The sequence below is a fragment of the Acanthaster planci genome, linkage group LG06 (assembly GCF_054643075.1).
Source record: "Acanthaster planci isolate LZ-2023a linkage group LG06, COTS_SCS, whole genome shotgun sequence".
Classification (NCBI taxonomy): Eukaryota; Metazoa; Echinodermata; class Asteroidea; order Valvatida; family Acanthasteridae; genus Acanthaster; species Acanthaster planci.
Genome location: NC_141782.1, coordinates 20,436,354 through 20,462,330, shown reverse-complemented (window position 1 = coordinate 20,462,330; position 25,977 = coordinate 20,436,354). Strand labels below are relative to the sequence as shown.

At 43.4% G+C, this 25,977-nt stretch overlaps 1 protein-coding gene across 2 annotated transcripts in view; it reads right to left on the bottom strand.

Annotated features, from left to right (window-relative positions):
- dnah5 (dynein axonemal heavy chain 5) overlaps positions 1–25,977 on the bottom strand; it is an 85,762-nt gene that overhangs the window by 46,243 nt on the left and 13,542 nt on the right. For both annotated transcript variants that reach the window (XM_087138541.1, XM_087138542.1), the window contains exons 7-27: positions 25,680–25,907; positions 25,077–25,253; positions 24,706–24,819; positions 24,044–24,151; positions 23,322–23,631; positions 22,034–22,170; positions 21,797–21,882; positions 21,136–21,457; positions 20,341–20,547; positions 19,321–19,492; positions 18,587–18,732; positions 17,764–17,920; positions 16,625–16,906; positions 15,898–16,085; positions 15,268–15,385; positions 14,135–14,473; positions 13,018–13,253; positions 11,992–12,210; positions 11,062–11,363; positions 8,522–8,762; positions 7,464–7,663 (exon numbers count right to left, since the gene is read on the bottom strand). In XM_087138541.1, the coding sequence (XP_086994667.1) occupies positions 7,464–7,663; positions 8,522–8,762; positions 11,062–11,363; positions 11,992–12,210; positions 13,018–13,253; positions 14,135–14,473; positions 15,268–15,385; positions 15,898–16,085; positions 16,625–16,906; positions 17,764–17,920; positions 18,587–18,732; positions 19,321–19,492; positions 20,341–20,547; positions 21,136–21,457; positions 21,797–21,882; positions 22,034–22,170; positions 23,322–23,631; positions 24,044–24,151; positions 24,706–24,819; positions 25,077–25,253; positions 25,680–25,907 (4,289 nt within the window). The remainder of the gene's footprint in view (positions 1–7,463; positions 7,664–8,521; positions 8,763–11,061; positions 11,364–11,991; positions 12,211–13,017; positions 13,254–14,134; positions 14,474–15,267; positions 15,386–15,897; positions 16,086–16,624; positions 16,907–17,763; positions 17,921–18,586; positions 18,733–19,320; positions 19,493–20,340; positions 20,548–21,135; positions 21,458–21,796; positions 21,883–22,033; positions 22,171–23,321; positions 23,632–24,043; positions 24,152–24,705; positions 24,820–25,076; positions 25,254–25,679; positions 25,908–25,977) is intronic.

Here is a 25,977-nt window from a genome sequence, read left to right as displayed (position 1 = left end):
ACGACTAGATTACTGTAATATCGGTAAGAGTTCCCTAAACAGACGACACCAATATTCCCTTAAAATGTTACAACAACCCTCAGAAAGTGATAACATGTCCAAAAAAATGAAATTTAACAAGGAAAATTCTGAAGCATTAACTTAGAAAACACTTTTTTTTCCCGACAAGTCTCATAGATTTGTGTACAGGGGCATCGAGTGTTGTCCGTCATATCTCCAAGGTAGACCTCCCTACATTTGAATTCTAATATTCTTAATCAGTCCCTTGTCAGTCATGTGCAAACTGTCAATTTGCATAAATACTGAAGTAACGCATAACTACTTTGACACTACTGCGATAGATTGTGTTCCTCTGAGAATTCTGTTGCATGCATTTATCACATCTAATTTCTGCAAAAATTCCCTAAATACTGTTAATTTGGGTCCATTATGCACCGACCTGGCACACTTAAAATGTTTCTGTGAGCTGACATGCTTTGCACAGTCCCCAAATCCACCGGGGCTAATCATAAAGTCCACAGAACAAATGCTGTAATCAGCGTAGCTCTCCCCTAATCGTGATGGTCCAATACAAGGCCATTCCTCCTGATATCTTAGTATATACCGTTGTCGTTGGCACTGTTTCTTTTCCATTGCTTTGGAATTTGTATTGTGATTTTCAATGAAAGCAATCACAATCTGCACCGTTGGTGACATCGCTGCCACAAAAGTCTTGCTTCGCTAGCACATAAAAAGGTTCCACAACACATGCAATAGTGTAAGTGTAAGCAGTGCAAGAACCAGTGACAATATGAAAATAAACTTTCACAAGTTCTTGAATTATTTTGCCATTTTTGTGCTGTTTTTTAAATGGAGTAATTAACTACAAGTATGTATCAAGGATGGATTAGCGCGGGGGAGATGTAAATTAATTTTGGATTTTTGCCCTGTCTGATGTGTATTTTAACACTCTTTATACACTATAAATACACTGAGTATACAGTGTTAAAATACACGTCGGACAGGGCAAAAATCCAAAACTTATTTACAAATTTGTAGTCAAAAAGAACTCTATCAAAATTGACCTTAAAAGTGACAAAAGCATGCTTGAATTGTTTGTAACGACATATTAAACAAAATTTTTTTAAAACTCGTGCACACTACTGGGAGCAACACATTGGCACAAGTTGACATGACTGCACTGGCATGGTACTGTTCACGTGTGTGACTAGTGTTGGAAGGCAAAGATTTTGCTCCTGTTTCTAATTTGCGCTGGGTTTTTAATTAGATTTATATGGAAAACAAGTTGGTAATTTGCCCCTTTCCGAAAATTAGGCGCAGCGAATAACCAGTTGAACCTTGCATGCTTGAGCTGCACATGCATATCGTAATGCTTCCACGCCACCGCTAACACTATCTTTCGTCAATCGCTTTGGGGGAAATATGCTGACCACCAGCGGGATTTTCTTTTGTATAAAAGCAGAAAAACGACGGGAAAGCGGAAATTTTCTGCCAATATAGGAAAGGTTAGGAGGTCTGCTAGGGCTACCTTCATTAAGTGCAGGTCTGCCAAGTTTACTGTTAATCAAGGACATGCAACACAGGCACACTACAATGTACTTTTGCCAAATCCTTCACTATTCTGAACAGTAGCTTCAACATTAAGAATGAGTTCACACAACAAAAACTTCACTATCTGACTGACCTGACTTTGACAAAATACCCAAATATTTGATCTCTTTGATGCTTTTGGTTTTCTGAAGGTGTGGCAGGCCTCAGGATAACAACTGTAAACCACATCTAATAGAGCAGAGTTTAGTAACTGGAACCTTAACAATGTGGCCAAGTTATGTCTTTGTATTTTCTAGCCCGATGCTACTAAATTTCCCCATAATAGGCTGCAGCTACACATATTCTAAGGACAGCATTTAAGTCTTAAACAAAATGACACATCAATGAAGAAAAATAAATTTTAAAAAGTCTTTATGTTGCTCATATCGATAGTGTGTAATAACCCACAGGGGCAGAGTCCCAGTTTAATGATTCCTGTGATCAATCCCTTTACATCAAAGTGACAGACATCATGGAAGCAATTAAAATTGCATTATAGTTAATGTACACAGTGTGTGTAAGATATTACCAAATCACAAACTAGCCCATCAGTCACTGATGACAGTTCCTTTTCTTTCCATTTAATCTCATGATCAACCTTTACACCCAACTGAAATTAATGGACCCATCAAAACTGCCATCAACACTGAAATCATCTGTCTGTTTGCGATTTGACACAAGGATCACTTCAATTAGATCGGTCACTGGGTAAAAGGGCCTGAATATGAGCATCGGTGTGCAATGTACATAAAGCTTGCTGTCTACTCCTTGCTGGTACAGTGTTGTGGAAAGATTTTCAGAAAATTTAGAATGAGTTGTAGGAACTAGAAGGTCCACAGCACTTCTTGGTCCTCATATTAACGACAGAAATTGTTTGAGGTCCGTCCTCATAATGTTGTTAAATGGAACAGCATCTTGACTAATGTATACTTTACTTCAGCAGTCAACACAAATCTTGTTGATCTTGGCGCTTTTGTCAGTCTTCTGTCAGCAGGCATCTGTAACTCCACAAAGAGCAATTGCATTAAAGACAGCACAGCTACTGGTAAGTGACACCACCTACGCTACGCTGTGGTTCCAGTATTCATCATAATGTGCATATGCTGCCGCATCATTCGAATCGGCCATGAGCATCAGAAACGAATCAACTGTGATCCAAATGACAAAAGCAACATTCAAGACAACAAAGCCGTGAAGACGTTCATCATTGTGACTCTGACATTTGCAGTCTGTTTCACGCCATTCCTTATTACGAGAGTCATTGAGGGTTACACAAAAGAGCAGGTTGCCGAGTGGCTTCAGTTTGTTGTTTCCTGGCTCATTATATCCAACAGCGCCTGCAATGTGTTCATCTGCTATCTTTTTAGTCGCTCATACCGTGAGAGAGTCCAGAAACTCATCAAAGTAAGATTTCCCTGCTGCAAAAGGTCAGTGGCACCTGTGGCTTTCCAAGCCTAGACACCACATTTATTGGGTGTCAATTGCCAACTCTTAATTTCTGAATCATTTCCTATATTTTGTGAGCTTGTCCACGACAGCTGGTGGATGACCAGATCCTACCAATCACTGGTTGTTCAAGTAAGAATTAGTGAGTATATGAGAGTGTATGCTCACCATGTCCACAAGACAGCCCCGTGAATTTTACTTTTGCCCCCAGTTTTAACTGATTAACACAAAAGGCCTTTCCATACTACACAAAATCTTGAGGTGGTGACGCAGGATGAAAATTAACCACATTTCACACTTGAAATCCTCACAAGGCTTCAGTAATTAATACATTTGACTCACTATTGAGTTTTATTTACATTGTCATCTCAGTGGAGCTAAACTAACCCGAGTACTTTACTTTGTCGGCTGGTAAGAGAATTGTGTATGAGTGCGTGAGTAGCTTGTGTAAGCCTTGTAGCAGCCGGTTGATATTTTCAGGCAAAGGTAAGCACTAACATGACTTTGTGATACCACAGGAAGTTCTACTGTTGTGAATCTGTAACGCACTTTGATCCGTGGAGAACAGTGTAAATTATGAGGTAAATTAAGTATTGTACGTAACAATTCTATCCTAATTAAAAGTTCAATTGTGAAAGTGTTGGTGTGTACCTATTACATGTAATCGTCACAATAAGACAAAATCGTCAAACTTTCAAACACTAACTGTTGAATACCACTTGTGGAACATTAGATAGAACATGGGGTTTGGGCAAGCTTACATACTATTTCAATTATGTTGGTTAACCAATGACATAGTTATCTGTGATGTTATATCGGTAAGTACAAAGCCATTAGAAGCGGCCATTTATAATAAAGGTCAAAGCTGCGCAAATAGGGAGAAAAACAAATTCGGCCTCTTGTGATGTGGTTGATTTGCTTCCAGCCCTGCCAAATGCTAATGGACAGCAATTGAATTACCATCTGTATAATCATTAATAGTTAGACAGGACCGCAGGCAACAATTTCTAGAGCAGGTGGATGAGATTATTTACATCAATAAATCAGAAGTGGCAAAGGAACAGTATCATAATTAAATTTTTTCCCACGACAAACTCTTCTAATATGTAATTGGAAAAAGAATACTCGAGGTACTATAAACCTTGATTAGACACACACAAAATTAAACCACACGGAAAAACCAAAATGTACCTGCAAGTATGAATGGATTTGAACCAGGGACCACTGCATCCACACTCGCACGTACTAGGCACAGGACTGATAAAAATAACTTGCCTGGAACATAAATTTTGCCTCAGAGGGTACTGAAGCCATCTGCTTCCTTTAACCCTGTTATGACAAGAGTTGACTGCAGATGGTAATCAGCTGTTTCAAGGAAAATGTGCCGAGAACAGGAAACAGTTGTGGTCCACTTTGTGCTGAGATTATGACGACTCTAGGGTAAGATATCCTCTGTAAAGGGGGCTCCAATTTGCCTATCGTCAGCTTTATTTGTACAAATGGTCTTAAGTACCACTGCATACAAGAGTTGGCTCAGTAATGCAGTCCGAGATTGATTCAAGGCACGACACAGTTAAAAGTGCTTTTGAGGAGGGGAGCCTAATGCATCTATTTTGAGAGGAATTGACATGGAAAGTGTGTTTACTCTAAGCAAAATAGGCTATTTGCTCGAACCAAATGACCAGTTATTAATCAGCGTCTTGCGTCAGACATTTTCAAGAGAGGCTAGTGCACTGTATATTTGGATTCTGATCTAAAAAAACTAACTATGTCACATATACATGTAGTAGCTTCTAAAGCTAAAGGGTTATCCGTCATACTTCATCACTGGTTGCGATCAATCTGCCACAGGTTCACACGGACGCATGTTTGGAAATACATTCATAATGTCAAATAGTTTGAGTTGGAGATAAATGCCCTATTTGTGTGGTGCTACAAAACCGAGGGGAAACGAGAAACTGTGAAGTCGTGAAAGGTAGACGAGCACCGTCCAGTCAGAGGAAGAGCTACAATGAGGCTGATCTTCAGAGAACCACTTAAGTGTATGGCATCTATGGTGTCTACAAACTCTACATACTGGATTGAAGAGCCTATGTTCTATTTGGCCACTCCAGCTATAAGCCTCTTTCAACCTGCCTCCAGAGCCTATGTTCTATTTGGCCACTCCAGCCATAAGCCTCTTTCAACCTGCCTCCAGAGCCTATGTTCTATTTGGCCAATCCAGCCATATGCCTCTTTCAACCTGCCTCCAGAGCCTATGTTCTATTTGGCCACTCCAGCCATAAGCCTCTTTCAACCTGCCTCCAGAGCCTATGTTCTATTTGGCCACTCCAGCCATATGCCTCTTTCAACCTGCCTCCAGAGCCTATGTTCTATTTGGCCACTCCAGCCATAAGCCTCTTTCAACCTGCCTCCAGAGCCTATGTTCTATTTGGCCACTCCAGCCATAAGCCTCTTTCAACCTGCCTCCAGAGCCTATGTTCTATTTGGCCACTCCAGCTATAAGCCTCTTTCAACCTGCCTCCAGAGCCTATGTTCTATTTGGCCACTCCAGCTATAAGCCTCTTTCAACCTGCCTCCAGAGCCTATGTTCTATTTGGCCACTCCAGCCATAAGCCTCTTTCAACCTGCCTCCAGAGCCTATGTTCTATTTGGCCACTCCAGCCATATGCCTCTTTCAACCTGCCTCCAGAGCCTATGTTCTATTTGGCCACTCCAGCCATAAGCCTCTTTCAACCTGCCTCCAGAGCCTAAGCTCTATTTGGCCACTCCAGCCATATGCCTCTTTCAACCTGCCTCCAGAGCCTATGTTCTATTTGGCCACTCCAGCTATAAGCCTCTTTCAACCTGCCTCCAGAGCCTATGTTCTATTTGGCCACTCCAGCCATATGCCTCTTTCAACCTGCCTCCAGAGCCTATGTTCTATTTGGCCACTCCAGCCATAAGCCTCTTTCAACCTGCCTCCAGAGCCTATGTTCTATTTGGCCACTCCAGCCATATGCCTCTTTCAACCTGCCTCCAGAGCCTATGTTCTATTTGGCCAATCCAGCCATATGCCTCTTTCAACCTGCCTCCAGAGCCTATGTTCTATTTGGCCACTCCAGCCATAAGCCTCTTTCAACCTGCCTCCAGAGCCTATGCTCTATTTGGCCACTCCAGCCATAAGCCTCTTTCAACCTGCCTCCAGAGCCTATATTCTATTTGGCCACTCCAGCCATAAGCCTCTTTCAACCTGCCTCCAGAGCCTATGCTCTATTTGGCCACTCCAGCCATATGCCTCTTTCAACCTGCCTCCAGAGCCTATGCTCTATTTGGCCACTCCAGCCATAAGCCTCTTTCAACCTGCCTCCAGAGCCTATGTTCTATTTGGCCACTCCAGCCATAAGCCTCTTTCAACCTGCCTCCAGACTCATCAACATTTGCATTATGTTTCTTTTGGACATACACCTGTACCTCCATTGGCAATTATCATTATTATCATTGAATTAAAATCAGCAAGGAACACGAGCAATGCATCAACTAGAGCAAACCTGAGCGGGCCAACAACCTCCAAGACAAACACAGCCTTAATCCCCCCCCATTTATGAGACGGTGGAATCTTTTATAGGCTCAGTCCCGACTGGGTTCAATGGCCTACAGCAACAGCGCCCTCCACATCTTTATTTACTGTCTGCTCAATCAGTCGTACCAACAGACAGCTGAAAAAATTATCGCACAAAGATTTGCCTGTTGTTGTAAGTCAACGGCACCAATGACTCTTGAAATGTGACAACGACAGCAACAGTGCTAGCAAAACATATACACACTGCTAGACACAATGTCACGGATTTACACATACTCACCTGTCAGCTCATACAAATTCCAGAAGACAGCATGAACAAATACTTAGAGCTCTTAACTTTCCTAACACTCTGAACTAAGGCTGCATCCGAATCTCTGGTCTAGAGCTAGGTCTCGGTCTTCACTCCATTGGAAATGTGTGGAGACGCGTAGACAATAGACCTAGCCGTAGCTCTGGAAGCCCGTTTCGGACACGCGGCCTTAGTCACCATTCTAAACAGGATAATCTGAATGCACAGTCCTGCATGGGACCACACATCATGATCGATTTCTGATGTAATGAATGCATTCTACACCCCAATGAACACTGGGCCCCAGAGCCAAGCATTTGACAATGTTGACGGAGCGGCTGCTTTGTTCACGAAAGACAGGCAACCAGCTCTGAGTGTCACACAATGCATACTGCTTTTGGTAGGTACCCAGCCCAATTCTATCAAACCAAATACTACTTCCAGTGTGCAACAAAGAAACATCACATGATGGCGATGGATTCCAGGCAGAACCTGTAAATGGAATCGTGTCACAAAATCGTATAGGGGAGGGGGAACATGACACAATCAAGCCGTACCTTTTTGGGGGCGACTTACCTATTACTGAGTAGGGAGCCCAGCACCATCAGACTATCCTCCATGAAGCTGATGACCTCGGTGATGTTGTCGCCTCTTAGGAGGAGCTCCCCTCGGTTCTTGAAGTTGGCAAAGATGAGCTCCCGAGCGCTCCATTCGGCAATGGTCGCCTTGAGCTTGGCCTCGATGTCCTTCTCCTTGACAGCCGAGATGCAGATATCCTGATGAACACGACAAAAACTTTATTCAACTGGACTCTTCTCGACCAGTTCTACTGAAGTTCTTTGGAAAGACAGAGCTCCACCTGCAAGAGTTGTCTTAACCTGGTTCTAATGCATTCAACAAGTGACCTTATCAGACTGAACTTGTTAATTTTAGGAACCACCATCAAGTATACCACAACTGCTTTGTTTTTTTTTTTTCAATTAAGTGGCTCTTTTCTTGGGAAAGATTGCAAAGTCAGGGGAGATAAAAATATGTATGTGCTTTTAGAATGTTCAAACACGGAGTGATGATTCTTTTATTGTAATTGGGACAAGGGTTCATAAAGTTATTTGAAGAAATATTTTTACCTTAATAAATAATTACTTAATAAATGCACTCCATTGCCAAGTACACACTAAATCTCTTATTGCTGTAGATGAGTGCAACATTTTTTTAAACTTTATCTCTTTGGATTTGTTAGTTTATAAAAGGACCAACAGTCTCAAATATTACCCAAAATGCCAATATACGAATGTAATCTAAAGAAATTGTTATAAAAAGTAAGTTTCCAATGTTGATTTGAAAGCAACTTTCTGACCTCTTTACCATAATTATCCTGTATCCTAAGAAACTGAACTGATAAAATGTTTACGACTGAAAGGATGTACAGTGAGAAGATTATTTACGCCACTGGTTAGCCGTGCAGAATTTGGAGGAAAGTTGCTAGCCGAAATGCTCACAGGACAAGGTTAAACCGACCTCCATTGATTCAAAGAGATATTACAACATATCTGGGAATGTAGCTGGAAGATATATACACTGAGCTTGGGTGACATTGACAGACAACCTCGGAAAGTTTGACCCCTTCAACTGACCTCAATATCCTCCTTGCACTGCAGCAGCGGTGCCTCCATGATGTTGCGGAGGCAGAAGGTCTCGCTCTCCACCTCAAAGACATGGCCGGTGGTCTCGGCCATGCGCTGCCAATGACGAGGCTTCATGGCTTTGTTGGTCATCAGCTCCAGCAGCGGGCAGGTCTCATTGAAGTCGTCGATAGTGTTCTTGAGGTCATTGAAGGCCGGCCACTCCTTCAGTGCACGAGGGAGCTTACGACATCTTGTCAAAGACACACACTGACCAGTGTTAACATCCCTGCTAAAATACCTACTTTTTCCAGTTCAACCTGTGGTTAAGTTGTCCAGGGAAAATTATTTTCTCTGTCTCTGTTTTTGTGTGGAATTCTAAAATTTCTGTTAATATGAGTAGTTTGACGTTTTTGGATATAACTGGCTACCATTTAGCCGCCACTTAAAAAAAAAAGCTAGTAGTAAATATAGAGAGAGTGTTGGAGTTGAGTCCGCAACCTTCGAGGCCAAAGCCGAGTCAGAGTCCAGGGTCTCCAAGGCCAAGACTGAGTCACTGCCATTCGAGGCCAAGGCCAAGACTGAGTCACTGCCATTCGAGGCCAAGGCCAAGACCGAGTCACTGCCATTGAAGGCCAAGGCCAGTTATTTCACACATACACATATAACATAACTACTTTGGGCACTGTTGGCTGGCCGCATACAAGATTCATCTAGATCCACAAAAAATTGTTGTACATGACAAGACAATCCTATTATTTAAAACTGGTGTTTCCCCTTACACCAGAGTCAAAATACATTTGTGTCTGTGGTGAAATTTGACCCATATCAAGTTGCTATTTTGCCAGGAGCTTTTCTGATTCTGAAATTTACTACCGTGGTTTTTAACAGAGATCTTCAAAATCTGGCAATGTTTCAATGCCTTACTTTTTGGTCAAATTATGTAGCAGAAAATTACAGATGGGCTACTTTTTTTCTATTTTGGAGGTACATCAAAACTCCACTCATGAAATGTTCTGGTTTAGGATAATGGATCATGCCAATGGGCCAGTGAGGTATTCCAACAGCGCATGCCTACAATGAAGTGCGTCCAAGGTCATTCAGATGCACCTGCAAGGTCTTCCCTATCAGCACGGCCTTACATGGACTCGCACACATGCTTTGCTCCTGAATGACCTTGCTCTTTGGAAATACAGAATTGTCTCACTAAAACAAACCCTGGAGCCTCAGATTTGACAGTAATCATGCCTCACAAACATGTTTACACCAAACAAGGACAATTTAACAATTTCGATATTAGTGATCATGCATTACAGGTTGGGTGGTTTAATTTTGAAGGAGGTTCACAAGGAGGCAATGGGAACACAAAATGGTATTCTGTGAAAGCAAAATGACTGATGTTTTAAGGTTACTGGTAAAACCGATATTTGAGTTACTGTAATTCAGGTTAGGAGGATAGATGGAAAGGGTGCTTGGCTGGGGAAGGTGGGGTGTTACGGAAGGGCCAAGGTGTTTAAGGTTGGTTAGTCATGTCTTTTGAAGATATCACAGGCATCCGTCATGCACTGAGGGCAGTGAGACGCCCCCAAAACAGAGCAAAAAAGCAACAACATCCACAGAAGCAGTACACCTGTTAGCCATGGCTGAACTCACACAAACAAAATAAGAATGAAGGTGGTTATGAAAAATCTAAACATTCAACGACTTCTGTCACCGACCATGAAATGCAGAAAGCAGTTAATTAATGAAGCAGCTTGACATGCAAACAGTAAGAACAGATAAGAGAATGTGTTGAATAGGTTTTCTGTACCTGAACATTTAGCTGAGAGTACCCCGGGGTAATTCCAACAAACGAAACGAACATCGTTCAGAGTTGCAGGCTCACAGCCTGCTTTTTCATCATACAGATATGGGTCTCACTGTAACCGAGATTTTGCGGATCAAAGGAGTGTTTGTCTGTACGGATAACACTGGTAATGGCTTGCGGTATCACTGGTGTTTAATCACCTTTATTGGTCATTACCCTCCATACTACCTGCAGCCTAACATGTGCCCCGCAGCCAAGAGCATAGCAAAAAAAAACAATCTGTGTAAAGGGCTAAATTGTTCATCATTGCTGAAGAGCATTAATCTCTGTCAAGTAAATACCCTTGGACGGGTGAGCTTTTGAAAGTTGCTTGTGAGGGGGGACCAAGGGAGCCTAGAAAACAGGTCACTGAGAGCCTGTCTAGTAAATGTCCGTGGACGGGTGAGCTTATGGAAGTTGCTTGTGAGGGGAGACCAAGGGAGCCTAGAAAACAGGTCACTGAGAGCCTGTCTAGTAAATGTCCGTGGACGGGTGAGCTTATGAAAGTTGCTTGTGAGGGGGAGACCAAGGGAGCCTGTAATACTGACAGCCACACAGAGCTGAAAGGGTTAGTGGAATACAAGCGGTTAGAAATTGGGATCACTTTTGATTGCAGGGGTTTATGAGGGTTAGCTAACCGCAACCACGAGTGACCACACACCAAATCAAGGACTCTTCAGCAAGCAAAAACCAACAGAGACCCCACCTGTTCTGGAACTCAATCAGCTCCTGGTTGATCTTCTCGATGTCAACGTCTGCCCAGAGGATGTCGTAATAGCCGTTGACGCGGTCGATGACGTCGTTGTACAGCCCATAGAGCTTCTGCAGGAGGTTCAGCTCTTTCTTGATCTGGAGAAGCTCCGGGTACTCGGTGACGGGAAGGCCAAAGAGCTCCTCCCCTCCGGTGTAGGTGATGAACTTGCGGTACAGGGTGTCAAAACGGTTCTGGTAGATGACCAGCCGGTCACTGGCTTCCTTGGGCGGGATACCAGTGACCATGGGACCACTCTGAAGATGAAGAATAAAGTGATGGAAATTATAGTTCAAACCTGACACAAACGGCAATAAGAGACTGAAATGAACATGTCAGAGAAGTTCTGGTGAATGACTAGTTTGTTGCTTGGCGGGCACCAGTGACCATGGACGTACTACAATGAGAAACAGAATGATGAAATTTACTGGCTATACATACATTAACAGGGCTATAAAAGCACAAAATGAGCTTGCGCTACTAGAAGATCACTTGTAAACATCTCCATTGTATCAGTGTGGTGACAACAATTTTGTGACAACAGAATTCTATAATTTTGTTTGTGATACTTGATGTGCATTTTGCTATTATTAATTATTTTGACATATATTAAACTGCACCATTTACAGCATACCCAAACCATGCACCTCTTGGCCAAAGACACTGTATTAACCCATCTCAGAACCACAATGGGACTTTTAGGAGACTACATAAACAAGAATTTAGGAGCAACAGCTCACAACAGTTTTGAAACTGCAAGTGAGTTCTTCAAACTGAAGTTGCATGATCAGAATATTGTTCTATTGATCAAAGGAAAAGACTGGCTTAAATGGAGGACATCGCACTTCCACATGCAAGTTAAACGACACGGCGAATGAGCCTCACATCATGATAATCTTGGTAGAAGTCGCTGCAGTCAGTGATGAATTCTTCCACATTGCTGAGCAGCCCGCCGCGGAACTCGGGCTGGATCTGCAGCAGGTGGTGGGACATCTCCACAGCCTGGGCCGCCACCCGCTCCCAGGAGTAGCGCAAAGTGTCCACCTTCTCCGCATCCTCCTTTGCCGTCAACAACTCATACCTGTTGAGGAGGGCGTAGGACTCCTGGCAGAAGTGGACGGGGGGAGAATAATGACAGAGTAGATTAGTCCAGTTTAAGGTTAAAGAAATTCCATTTTTCCATTTGCCAGCTGGGCGAAGACATTTTGTGCACATTCAAATGAAAATTGTGTGGACTAACCACTACATTCACACCAACCACTAGACATACACTGTACGCAATCTTGAACAAATGCCCTAGAAGGCATCACATTGCGGAGACTATCTCTTGAGTTTGGAAACTTTGGACCAGACTCTGGTAATTTTCCAAGACAGTCCGAGTCACCCGGTAAACACTGCCCAACCAGCTAGGTATTCCACGCACCTACAGGTCTAGACTATGTGATCATACGTGCATGTACAACATTATCTTACTGTTCACACACTGCACCTGATGTGCACTGCAGTAGCTCACAAATCAACAGGTAATACACTGCAGTGAAACACGCGACGTATATCAGAGGGAGAGACATAGGCCTTAAACATAAGCTGGCTCTCAGCCAGTTTCTTTATCTCTAGAGTTAAAAGCATGGACTCAGAGCCTGTATCAAAGCAGAACAGAAATCAATCATTCGTGTATATTATCATCAGAAATTAACCCGGACTGCTACAGCCACGGCCCGATGGGAGGATTAGTGCGTACCACACACACATTCTATTCATCAAGCACCTGCGGTTTCTATGCCGACCAGGGCTCTTCATACTGAGCATACCGCAGGTCCAGCAGTCCCGTTCAAAACAATCCTGGCATTAGGGGGTTAAGGACCGATGCATACTACATAAGTGTACTTGAGCCAGGCTTAGCATATGTACCTCAATGGGTCCTATCTCCATATCGATGCGGATCTCGTTCTCCCGGACCTCCTTGAGAGACTGCATGACCAGGCGGATGTCATCCAGGTCCTTGATGGGACGGTTTAGCCTCTTGTTGACCTCCTCGATGAAGTCAAAGATGTCCTCCATCATGGTGCGGTACTTGTCGTTGCAGGCACGGCTGTAGGCCAGCTGCCAGGCGTGGGTCTCTGTGGTCAAGGCTAGCTTCAGGTTCTCTGTGTGAGACAGTGCAGTTTGAACATTCAGTCCACATACAGCTTCAATCACAGGAAGGCCTATGTATCACAGAAGCTTCCTTCCATGGATAAGTTTGAGCCCATAATTCTTGTCAATTGTTTCTTACCAATGTGTTCATGCAATACAGGCCCACTTGAATGATGACCCTAGCCCAACCATTTCTGCAAAATCCCATCATTCGTCGTGGTCACTGCTGTCTTGTGCAATTCTTTCCCTATCAAAGGCTCCCTCTATACTTAAGTTTGAGAGAGGTTATTGATAGCCAGCAAACGGGCAGCTACACCAAACAATCAACTGTTCGAGGGACGTCAACTGAACAACAGTTGGATACATCTGCTACGTGAACCAGCCCCACAATAAACTGCAGATCTTTATTCAACTATTTCAGCATGAGTGCATAGCTACTACATGTTTCATCTTCTGATCTGACCAATCAGACTGCACGACAGAACAAGAATCAGTACACAGAAACCAATCAGATCTTAGAAGCTATGTATTTGTTCCTTTCCTCCCTTGATGAGGTGTGGTTTGAAGTCAAAGAGGTCAAAGGTCAATAGATTTTAACGATGATTTTTGAAGTGCAATTCTATAAACAATTTCAAATTCTTAACAAATAGGCACTGCAGCATACAGTTAAGTAAATGCTTGCTCTGGAAACACCAGGGTTGGTGTACCACATTAAAAAAAGGTGCAAAGGTTTACATAATAGAGACAAACTATTGCATTTTCAATGCTTTCAGGCTTTGAAGTGCACATCACTTAAACAAGGAATGGACTTTGTTTCCTTTAAACTACGCGATTTCTGACCAGACAGGACTGAGAACTATCTCAAGTAATCACTGAAAATTCTCATACTAACCTGTGAAGAGGGCAATGGCGCCGACATTATAGAACTCGGGTTCGGCCGTGATCTGGGCCTCCAGGTCGCGATAGTGGACCAGCATGGCCTGGAAGTCGCTGAGCTTGGGCCCTGCGGCCAGGAACTCCTCCAGCGTCTCATTGCGCTCCTTCTGCCAGATGGGGTGGTAGTGGGCAAAGCGCTCCAGAGCCGTGGTCACCTCCTTCTTGGTGGAGTTGACACAGGTAGACAGCAGAGACACCAGCTTGGCAATTTCCTTGTTCTCGCTGACGCTCTTGAAGTAGTTCTTGGCCGGGATCTGGGGAGTGATGGCTTGGACGGGGGCGTCTTCTGGACGGCCTGCAGGGGTGAGAAGGAAAATGAAATCACTGGGAAGAAACTCTTCAGAGGCCGTATATATCTCTCTTGGATTGCACGTTAAAAATTCCTCCACAAGAATGTCTATAAGTATTTCAGAAAACACAGAAACCCTCTATAATCAGCTGACTCTGCTGTATGTAGGGTTCTCCCAACGTACCAAGATTGAAACAGCCTGGGGGGATGGCAGATGTTCAGTTGAAGAGGTTACAAAACTCTCACTCTTTGTTACATCATTCAAAGTTGTTGTCAAGTTCTCTGAAGCCCATCACAAGTCCATCACAAGGCCATAACAAGGCTATCACAAGGCCATCACAAGGTCATCACAAGGCCATCACAAGGCCATCACAAGGCCTTCACAAGGCCATCACAAGGCCTTCACAAGGCCTTCACAAGGCCATCACAAGGTCATCACAAGGCCATCACAAGGCCATCATAAGGCCTTCACAAGGCCATCACAAGGCCTTCACAAGGCCTTCACAAGGCCATCACAAGGTCATCACAAGGCCATCACAAGGCCATCATAAGGCCTTCACAAGGCCATCACAAAGCCATCACAAGGCCATCACAAGGTCATCACAAGACCTCCCCCAGTTTCCAGTCAAGTCAAAACCAATACAAATGAACTGTGACAAAAGGCTTTCCTTCGTCGTCCCTGTTACTGGTGACTTCGACTTGTGACTTCAAGGAACTGATCAAAAGGACAAGGAACATGTTCAACCAAAACTGAACTGCCCAAACAATAATCACAAGAACCTCCCCTGGCCTGATCTTACCTCCTTTGCGAGACACAATGTCACTGCGGGAGCTCTCAGATGCAGCCATGCTGGAGATGCTGCTACGTCGTCCTTGGTCACCCAAAGCCATGGCTCGTAGATCAGCCTCTTGCTTAGCCTGGGAGGGCATCAAAATAAATGGAATGAAATCATTTTACGACAGTAGTGTCTTATTTCCCGTTTTGGACACCCCCCCCAAAAAAAGCCAAGACAAAAAAGCACCACAAAACACCACTTCAAATCGTAGTTTGAATACAAAATAACATTTGACAACAGAAATGTAAGATAAGGATTATGCATTGTGAACTGTGCAGATACGAGTTAAGGTTTCCTGCGACAAAGAGGATTACCGAGGGTGAAATATATTATCCAATAAATTTGAGTTTCTCTTTTTTGTGGGGTGTAGTTTAGTTTGGTTAAAGTAAAGACCTTAATCCCTTCTCTTGGCACATTGGGGACTGTCCAAATGGTCCACAGAGGTATGGTATAAAAACAGACCCAGACATTGATGTTCCATGAAGCTGTCTCAAAAGTATCACAGTTTACCACCAGTGAGATTTGAGAGTAGGACCGGACCTATCACCATCTGGCAACTCCCTGGGAACACAACCAATCCAGAATGACTCTCACCTTTGACTTGCGTTCCTTGTTCCACTGGGCCACTCCCTTGGACACGCCCAACACCAGCTGAGCGGCCTTATTGACTGCCTGCTGGACTTCGTCCAGGGCAGGCTGCATGATGATGTTGGGGATGGACAGGGTCACGTTGCAACGGAAGAAGGGGCTGTCCTTCTTCTGGACGTCGCTGCGCTGCAGGTCTGAAAGCAGAAGCAGAAACAGAGAGTAATACGTGATCTGTCTAATATTCGCAAAGTATAAACTAGGTCCTTATCAATTGTAACATTATGAAGTTTGATACAAACAATAAAATTTCACGTTTTTTAATTAAAGTCAGCCTATTTGTAAGAAAACCTCTTTTCAAGCTGTGCAAAAGCTAAACTGAAAGTCACATCTCTAAATCCCCCCAAAATCAGGATGAGCCATCTCTAAATCTCCCAAAACTCAGAATGAGCCAAGTTTCACATGACTTGAACACATTTAAAATCATTGTTTGTCAGACCAAGTAAACTGACATCACAGAGGTTCTTCAGTTTTAGTGGCTCTGGGTTGAATCTCAACAGTGACTTGCCTGAATTAGGTTTCTAAGAACACATATTTAAAAAAGCATCCATCTGGATGCTATCAGAAGTGGGGGTTGCCTTGTAGCTCCCAAACCCAACTACTATTTTAAGCAAGCATGCCTAGATTCCTGGGATATCCAACAGCGTGCAAGTCAAAGGTGCTGATGGCGACCTACCAATGTAGTTCATAATAGAGCTGCTGGTCACCCTCTTGCGGATGGAGTCTAGCGTCTGCCGTGTCACTTTGAGCAGGGCGTCCAGGTTGCGGTGGTTGAAGTGGGCCAGCAGCTCCTGGGCTGCTTCCTCCAGGTTCTCCTGCATCTCCCGCTTGCGCTTGGCTACGTTGGCAGCCGCGGCTGAGTGGGCCCGGGAACGAACTCCGCCGCTTCCCAGACTGCGGGACTGGCTGCGAGCACTCAGACGGGAGGGAGTGGGGCTGGTGTGAAGCTTCTCACCATCTGATGCAAATATTTTTGGCACAAAAAACATAACTATCAAGACTAATTTGGAATTAAAAAGAGGTGAGAAGTGAGATTTTCGATCTGAAACCTTTCATATACCATGCTGGCACAGGATCTTTTTTCCACTTTAAACAAATTTCTTACTTTAACTGCAACTGCTTGCTACACTATTACTTCCAGATTAAAAAAAATGCCTTGTTTACACTCCTAGCATAATGACGAAACAAACATTCTTTTCTTCTAATTTCTCTTGACCCAGCTCCCAGAAGCATCTTAACAGAAAATGCTTCTATACTAATTTTCTTGCTGAACAGAAGTCAGGTGGGAATCAGTTACATGGGAAATACATTACACGACAGTTGGCTTGCAACTTTTTATCCAACCATCAAATCCAGGGACCTCTGTCAATGTCTGGCTTTGAATATGATTCTACTTTCATCCCTAAACCTCAAACGTTGAAGTTCAGGAAAACTGAGAAAGCCACCCATAGTTGGCTATGAATAAGCAACCAGTCCTGATGTTCTGCTCACAACACAGGGACTCATCAAGCAAGAGTCCCCAGAGTTAGAGACCTAAATGTCAAGCAAAGCCGAGGATAGAGCTCAAAACTAAAAGAATTTCACACAGCTACTTAAGCACAAAATTTGCTTAAGCGTAAAAAAATCCTTGCTTAAACAGGTTACCTGCTCAAACTCTACGTGATCGTTACGCTAACTACAAGACAGCTAAATACCATTCCAAAACAATATACATCACATGGAGTTTTGACTGGTAACCTGATTTTATCAAGCATGGTTTTTTCACGCTTCAGCATATTTTGTGCTTAAGCAGCTCTAAAGCACTGTTGGCCTTACTCTCTTCAGTGACGTCCTTCTCCTTTTCGTCTTCCTCATCTTCCTCTGCCTCCTTCTCCTCTTCGTAGCTCATTAGCATATTGATGAGCTCACTGGCCGCCTCCTCAACCTGGGTGCTCTTGTTCTGTATGGTGATGGCCCCACGGTTACACAAATCCTACAGGCAGACAAAAGGTTGCAGTACAACTGGCTCAGGATTTGTCTTGTGAACCAAAGAATGCGTAAGGTGCATTTTCAAGGACCATATGCGAAAAAAAATGTATCAAACAGATCATTTAATGCCTTCGTCTCAGAATTTCAAAATGCCAAGAGCATTCAACTGGGGATGCAGCTCGTTTTATGGGCAATAAAGGATTTTTGGTAAAGTGACTTTTGACAGTCAGCAATCAATGTACACAGATGTTTGTGGGAACAATTACGCCTTTAAAGTCTCTAAACATTCTGAAACTGCCAATAGAACTAACCAGATTCAAAAATGCACATGCCTCCACAGACACGGTAAGCTTCCTCAAATGCCTTTGCCTGTCACATGACATCACATGAAAAACATCTATGGGGGCAATTTTTATGGGTATTTTTTCATTGAATCGAGGGGCACACACTGTCAGTGTCATCTGAGTAAACAGCCAAGCCCTCCCTCTATGTTACCACTGAAAGGGTGCCAGCGTGCAGAGTCCACGAGGGGACACTAGCTGTTCCCGTGTGGGAATATTTGCCTTCGTGTGGGAAGTTTGAGATGCTATGTCAAGTCAGATTATGTGGGGGGGAGGGGCAAAGGAAGAAGATGGGAGGGGGATCACTGTGGCAAGCCATGAAGACACACCTGTGTGTTCTGCAGGAACTGGTCAATAGTCCAGGGTTCCTCTTCAGGGAGCTCACAGAGCAGGGTGGTGCTCATGTCATACAGGACGGCGTTGATGCGGAACTGACAAAGGTCGTTGACTCGGTCCATCAAGAGCTCCAGCTCACCTGTTAGAATATTAAACAGACAACAACAAAATCATGCTCAGCCCATTTCTCTGTTCAAGGTTCTTTACTCATTATTAATCCTCTCCAAACCATCATCACGATAAAGTAGTTTTTCACACCCCAGTTTTTCCTATTTCTATGGGCCCCAAGCTGGACAGACAGAGAGTGCCATTTCGCAAGCACTGCAGGCCCCTTTGGTACGAGCTTCACTTCGCTGGATCATGAACAACTATGAAATTCATGCAATGCATGCACGTTGCTACCAACAAAACGAACACTCCCAACCAGCGTGGCTCTTTTCAACCGATGAGGGAATGCTTCTACTCAAGGCAGATAGGCCTACTTTAGTGCAGCACTTTTAAGTAAAATACTGTGTTTTTATTAAGTGCACAAGACAATCAATATTGACACCTGACTGACCAGGTACACCAGCCCTAACAGTCCTCAATCCTCTGATTTCAATGATGTTACATACACACTATGAGGTTAAGGTTAATGTTATTAGGCCATAAGGAAATGATTGAACCCGCTGGCTGACTGCTTCCATAGGCATATGCGCTACTTCCAAGTAATTCAAAAACGGCCAACCTAATGACTCGTAGACGGTGTCTATGTAGCCGTCAATGTTCATGCTAGTCCAGGACAGCATGGTCAACCCTGGCTCCACCACGCTGTCCAGCTTGTTGATATGTGGCACCATCAGGGACTCAAAGGCAGGCTGGATCTTGGCACGCACTCGCTTGTTCTCTTCCATCAGTAACTGGGGAAAGGAAGGTTGTTTCACATTTTGAAGCTAGAAAACTGTGATTTCAGATTAGCACTGGTGATAAGTAATGGCACACTGGAGGGCAGTTTGTGTAAAACAATACACCAAAAAATTCACCTGTTCACAGAGTATTCACTCAAATTTTTACTTCTCCAAAAATGTATTACTCCTAAGAATTATTGGTAAAACGATCACAACACACAAGTAAGTGTACACATGCAAAACACGATGTTGGGAAAAGAATTGGAACACGAAAAGAAAATGGTGCAATACTTGGATGGTTCAGTTCTTAGAAATCCTGTATCTCACAAAAGATTAACTAGTTTTAGAGGTCAATTTGGATGATCTAAAAGTAGCTGATTCACAAGACAAGATAGAACCAGAGAACCAGCCTTTAGCTAAAGGAGTGAGGGCCTAATATTCTAGAGCTATAGTTGACGCCAACCACAATTCAACTCACAGTTTAATCACAAATCCACTCACAAATAACAGGGAATGAATAGTGACAAAACAATGTCTTAGTCACAGTTGACTTGAACGGCTTGTGACTTGGCTTCAGACTGGATGGTTTGTGTTTGATTTGCAAGGACTTGTGACGGTCTCGTCACAACACTGTAAAAATCCCCCTTAATCGATCACAAGTCCCTTCACAAGTCAAGTCAAAAGTCCTTTCACAAGACAAATTGTAAGTAACAAGGCAAACTATGACAAAGGAATGCTGGTGTTGCAGTTCATTTGAAAACCTTGTGACTTGACTTAAGACTGGATGACTGTGGACCTCCAGGGACTTGAGATGGACAAGATTACGACACTCTACAAATCCTCCTGGAATCGTGCCTCACCTGTAACTTGTTGTAGTGCTCCTTGAAGGTTCCCTGTTTCTGGCGGATGGCTCTGGCCGCCAGAGGAATGTCCAACCCTAGGCGGCTCATGCACTCTGTCTCTCGGATCAGGGTCAGGATCTGGGGGTCAAAGTTCACGAAGAGCTCGTTGGTCTCTGGGTGGCGGACCAGCAGGGAGGCGTGGAGGCCGGACTTAATGGCTTCAACCTGGACGGGATAAAGACAACAATATCAACAAGTTGGTGAAAGGGTCTGGTTTTTTTTAATTTTATGACATTCAACATGTAAGTACATGATCGTCGGTCGAGACTTCAACATGGCAAGTTATGAACATGTACACAAAACCTATAGAAACCAAGATCATTTTATTTCGGTGCATCTGAAAAATCCAAGATACTGTGTAGTTGGTCTAGATTTCACAGAAAAATCAAAAAGTTAAGTGGTGAAAGTAGAGTCTCTCATCGACCAATGTGGCCCATCAAACCAGCAGCTGTTTCCAGATTCAGCTGCATGAAACAATTGAGAATACGTCTACTCTCCCTGAATAGGAAGCCAGTCCACTGCAGGTTGCTCGTTAGTTAATGTGAGTGCCTCATCAGTTAATGCTGGATGGAGACAGGCAAGTGAAGTGGCTTGCCCAAGAACACAACTGAGGACCAGCAGCTGGATTCTAACCCCTGACCCTCTGATTATGAGCCACGAACCCTAACCATCTGACCAAAATCCCCGGGTAGAATAATTCAACTCTCACAGAACTGAGTACAATCAGTAAGGGATCGGTTGTGGACACTTTACCTGTCTGAGCCACGCCCGGTGATACAAGACCTCAAACTCCATCAGCACCTTGGCCAGCTTGTTGTAGTTCTTGATGATACGCTTGGCCTCCGCCCCTTGCAGGAGGTGGGGCATGGTCTGGAAGACTTCCATGGGTTCCTGGATACGCTGGAACATCTGGCGTGCCCAGGTGATCTTGCCTGCTATCGGGGGCAGGTCGCGGGCCACCGGCGGCTCGTTCTTGTGCCGCTGGTAGTTGCGGGAGGTGTTCTCAATCTCACGGCCGTAGCGGGAGAGGATTAGGGCATACTTTTCGGTAATACCAAGGCCAGGAATGGTTATTCTGATGTTGGAAAGTAGAAATTGATTAAAGAACATTTCTTTCCTTCATATCTCAAAATAGATGTTTTCATTCCAAAGCATGGAAGAACATCAACAAACCGGCCCAAAAACAAAACAATGCTTTTTCAAGAACTAAATACAAGCCATGCCTGTTTAATAAAACGAAGAACATTAAAATTAGATTTCCGTGTAAGATGCTCATCGGGTATGATGGACATTTGGAATTCTACAGCGATTTGAAATACTACTTATGAAAAGCAGGAACACTGTAAGTGTTGCAACAGTGGATAACGTTAACGATAACGTAGATAAAAACGCTACAAATGAAGGCATCATTTACCTCTCAAACTTCTTCATGACCTGAAGGGCCCTGAGCACGTTGTAGATCTTGTCAAAAGTAGCGTCCATAAAAGATTTAATTTGTGCCTGGATGATAAACACACAATGAACATCATCAAGCCTTATCAGAAGAACAGAGGCACTCAAAATGCAGACTACCTGACCAAAGCCAAAAAAATTGGGGGTAACACGAGGAATCCGAATGCTTTCGTTAAGAACTTTCTTGACAGACACTCACATGTAGCTCGCCAATGCTCCTCTTGAAGTCTTGGTAGTCGTTATCATAGTCAGTCTTGCGTTGGTCCAACAGATCATACGGTTTCTTCTTCATGGACGTGTAGATCACCATAAACTTGTTGGCCATGATTTCCATTCCTGTGGGAAAATTTACGAGCCCAGACTCAAGTTTACAAAAGAAAACAGAAGATGGAGAGAAGAGCTAAATTATTTTGTATTTTAGGAATCGTTTGAACGGAGGATTATAAAGACTAATATCTAGAAGGCACTTACTCGGGCAAGCCGCTTGAGCCCTATTGTGCCACAATTTTATATGTGAAATTGCAGCGTCCTATGTAAGTTTTTCACTATGAGTTTTTGCTACACTTTGTTCAAATGTACATGTCATTCCAGACTTTGCACCAAAAAAAGTCTACAGCATACCTTGTTTTTCAAAAGACAATTTTTTTTAACCATTTAAAGAAACTGCATAGTGCCAGGTGCTTCTCATGCTTCGGATGACAGAGTGATAAATCAACGGCATCCTGCTTGATGATGATTACAGGTGCCCATGTCGTCAACATCCATTCACACCGCCACAGGGGAGCGATGGCCTTTTTATCTATTCAACAACTTCCTGACTGTCTTCCTCTTACAAGTGAAAAAAACCTGATGTACCGATCACTTTGTCATGCAGACTGAGGCCTGTCTCCGGCTAGATTCCAGGCAAGGGAGTGGGTGAGTAACCTTTTTGCTGAGCAAGATCGTCAAATATTTGACATTTTCATAACTGTTCACTGATGTGATATTTAAGGGAACTTTGAAGAAGCATTGGATACAGCCATCTCTTCCTGATCAGTAGTTGCGAATACCCTTCCAAACTTCTTTTACATGGTTTGACTGAGTTATGTTTATGCTTTCTGTAGAAAACACTGGTTAGTAAGGTAAGCCAATAATTTGTTTCTTTTGCCTTTTTTCAAGCATTTCAAACATGCTGAGTTCAGCCAACGAAACAAATATCCTGCCCGACGTTTCAAATTAAGAATAATTTCGAAGATTCTAAAGACTCTATTAGATTATATCAGCAAAAACAGGCGTTCAATTTTGAAAGAAAAAACAACCCGATTTACAATACATGAGAAAACATTATAAATACATTATGTGTTATTGCAGAGAATAAAAGGAATTCTGGCTTCAGACTATGATAGAGAATTTCATCAAGCTTTTTCAAAAGAAGACGATGACTGTCCTTACATGTGCATTACTCAGGATTATGTCGCCTCCAGGAACGTGAGTGAATGGTATCTTACCCTCAATCCTAGTCTCAGCCAGGTGAGAGTACATCTCCATGGTGTCAAACATGTCGATGATCTTCTGCAGGCGACGCTGGAAGGTGTCAAACTTGCCGAAGATGTACATCTCGGAGAACTCAAACTGCCGCTCGTTGGGCATGGTCTCCAGCTTCTGCTTGGTGCGCTGGAAGTGACGCTGGTACTCGCGGTTGAGGTGGATGCAAGCCTTGAGCTTGGGGATCAGCTCCTCCGTGGGCTGGTCCCAGACGTTCATGGTGCCCTTCTCACTGATGTAGGCTTTGCAGGACGTGATCATTTGGTTGGTCACCTGGTTTCAAGAACAAGCAATTCTTCTATTTCCCAAGAAATCACTTATACAAATAATCTACACTGGGAATTTAACTCTTCGCCAAGTGTTTGAAGTTTAGTGGCACTGCTCAACAATGACAACAACAGATGTCAAAAAAGGACCCTCCATACATTATTTCATTATGAATGCATGTACTGCAGTGGCTGCAAGGACAGGGTCATGCTACTTTGAAAACTGCACTGAGTCAGGGAACAAGACCAAATGCATGCTGCATTTTTTTATGCCTCTATACTTCAGTGTGTACTTTAAAACTATGACAAGCAAATCATTCAAGAGAAAGAAATGAAATTAGTTACTTTAAGAGAGGCTCTTTACCCAAAATAGCTTTACATTTCAAGTGCAGATAATGAATCAGGAACTAACACTCTACCTTAACAAACAGTGAGGTCATCCTTTCAGAAGTGTTGTAGAATCTTGATATGCTGTGGATCATGCGAATGGCATTGATCAGTCCTGGGATGGTTTCAATCATTCCACTCTAAAAACAAGAAACATCAGCAAAATAGGAACAGACGTTGTCGTGGGTGTAACTCATCAGGTATCAATTACACTACTTTATTTATACTCCATTTTGCTTGATGAACATTTCAGCACAACAGGCTTAAAATTTAACAATGCCTTTTAATCATCACAAACACTGAACAATGATTACTCACGTTGGGATGTTGTTAAGACCTCCAAATAGAAAATGAAGATGATGCTTTGAAATACTTTACATAGGAGCCAAGACAGGGCTCACTGTACATAGGCACATTTGTTACGAGTGAGAATAGCACTGAGATGGAGCCAGAAATATTTCAACTGAATGGACACAAAACCTGAGATCCTTTGTGCAAGATGAATGCAACAGTGCAGGGGCGCAAAACCGAAACAGCTAAATATACATGTAAACAGCAGTGGGTTGCATTTTTGCTGAGGGCATGCCCATGGAAAGATGGTATCTCTCATTTTAAAATTGTAGTAAATAAAGTAAATAAAAGAAATGCAATAGATAAATAAAATAGAAGAAAAAAACACCAAATCGCAGCTTACAGGATCACTGTTGTACAGGGGATCACAGAATTTATCCAGTGTGTACAGGAATTTCACGTTGTCCTTGGCTTCGTTGGCGGCATCAGTGATACGTCGATCAAGATCCATCCAGGTCTGAAATCAAGTTATGTGAAACCCAATGAACTTGGAATCCCATCGTGACTCTAACCTAATTACCTTCAGTAGCCTGATGCCTTACCTCACAACAAGCCCACAGGAGTGAAGGTTGCACCAAGGCCTACCCAGGAACACTCCCGGCCCTGTGATTTCTCTGTGTTCACTGATGTGTTATCCTCTTGTGCCAAACTATGTGCACAGAGCAGAAAACGTTCCTGCATTTCCTTATCCCAACCATCATCAATCTCCCTCACCTTTATGGAGCGACTCTTGGCAGCCTGCAGCACCCCCAAAACCCCCTTGACCTCCGGTGCCTTCAGCTGCTCCAGGAGGTAGTTGAAACGAGCCATCCTCTTCTTCCAATGCTCCAGCTCCGCCCGGGGTCCAATGTTGTCTGCCTCCTTGCGCATTTGTTCGCTTTCGGTCAAGACCTAAGAGACGAGTGTACACTCAATAATGTGGCGCTAACACAGCGCTTTAGACAGATATCTCAGAGAACTTCACATTTAATACCCAATTCATTGCGCCCTAAGATAAGTGTTTATGCAGAGATTAATGCAACCTGTTCCCATTTTTCCAGCAACCCAATTATACTCCTGGGTTTAGGATGCAGTTATTTTTCAGGAAAGTGTTTTGCCCTTGAGCACAAGAACCATGATCCCTGTAAAGGTGTGAACCAAACATATTGCTGCAGTAGTTAACACAGTAACCTGTGGATAAAACACTCTACACAATCATTCCCACACATGTGCAGGTTTAATTGACGATGTGCGACAGCACAGTGTATGTGGTTTGGCGATCCCCAAATTCCAGATGCCAATGTAGAGCTGTCCAGCAATAGTCAATATTGTCCTTACTTGTTCAATCTGTTTGATCCAGACTGCCATGATGCCCTCAATCATCTCCAGATCCTGGGTGCTGTTAGCCACCGTGATGTAGTCGGAGGCCTTGGTCAACTTGCTCAAATCGTAGGTCTCACACTTACGCAGCTCTACTCTCTCCTCCAAGGAATCTTGGGCGGCGTTCAGGATGGTTACAAAGGCATCCAGAGATTGGAGGAACTCTTTCCGTGTACCCTGATTGGCCTGATAATGGATTGAGCAGTGAAATCATTGGGTTTGATTTACCACAACTTTGACAAAATTACCAGCTTCT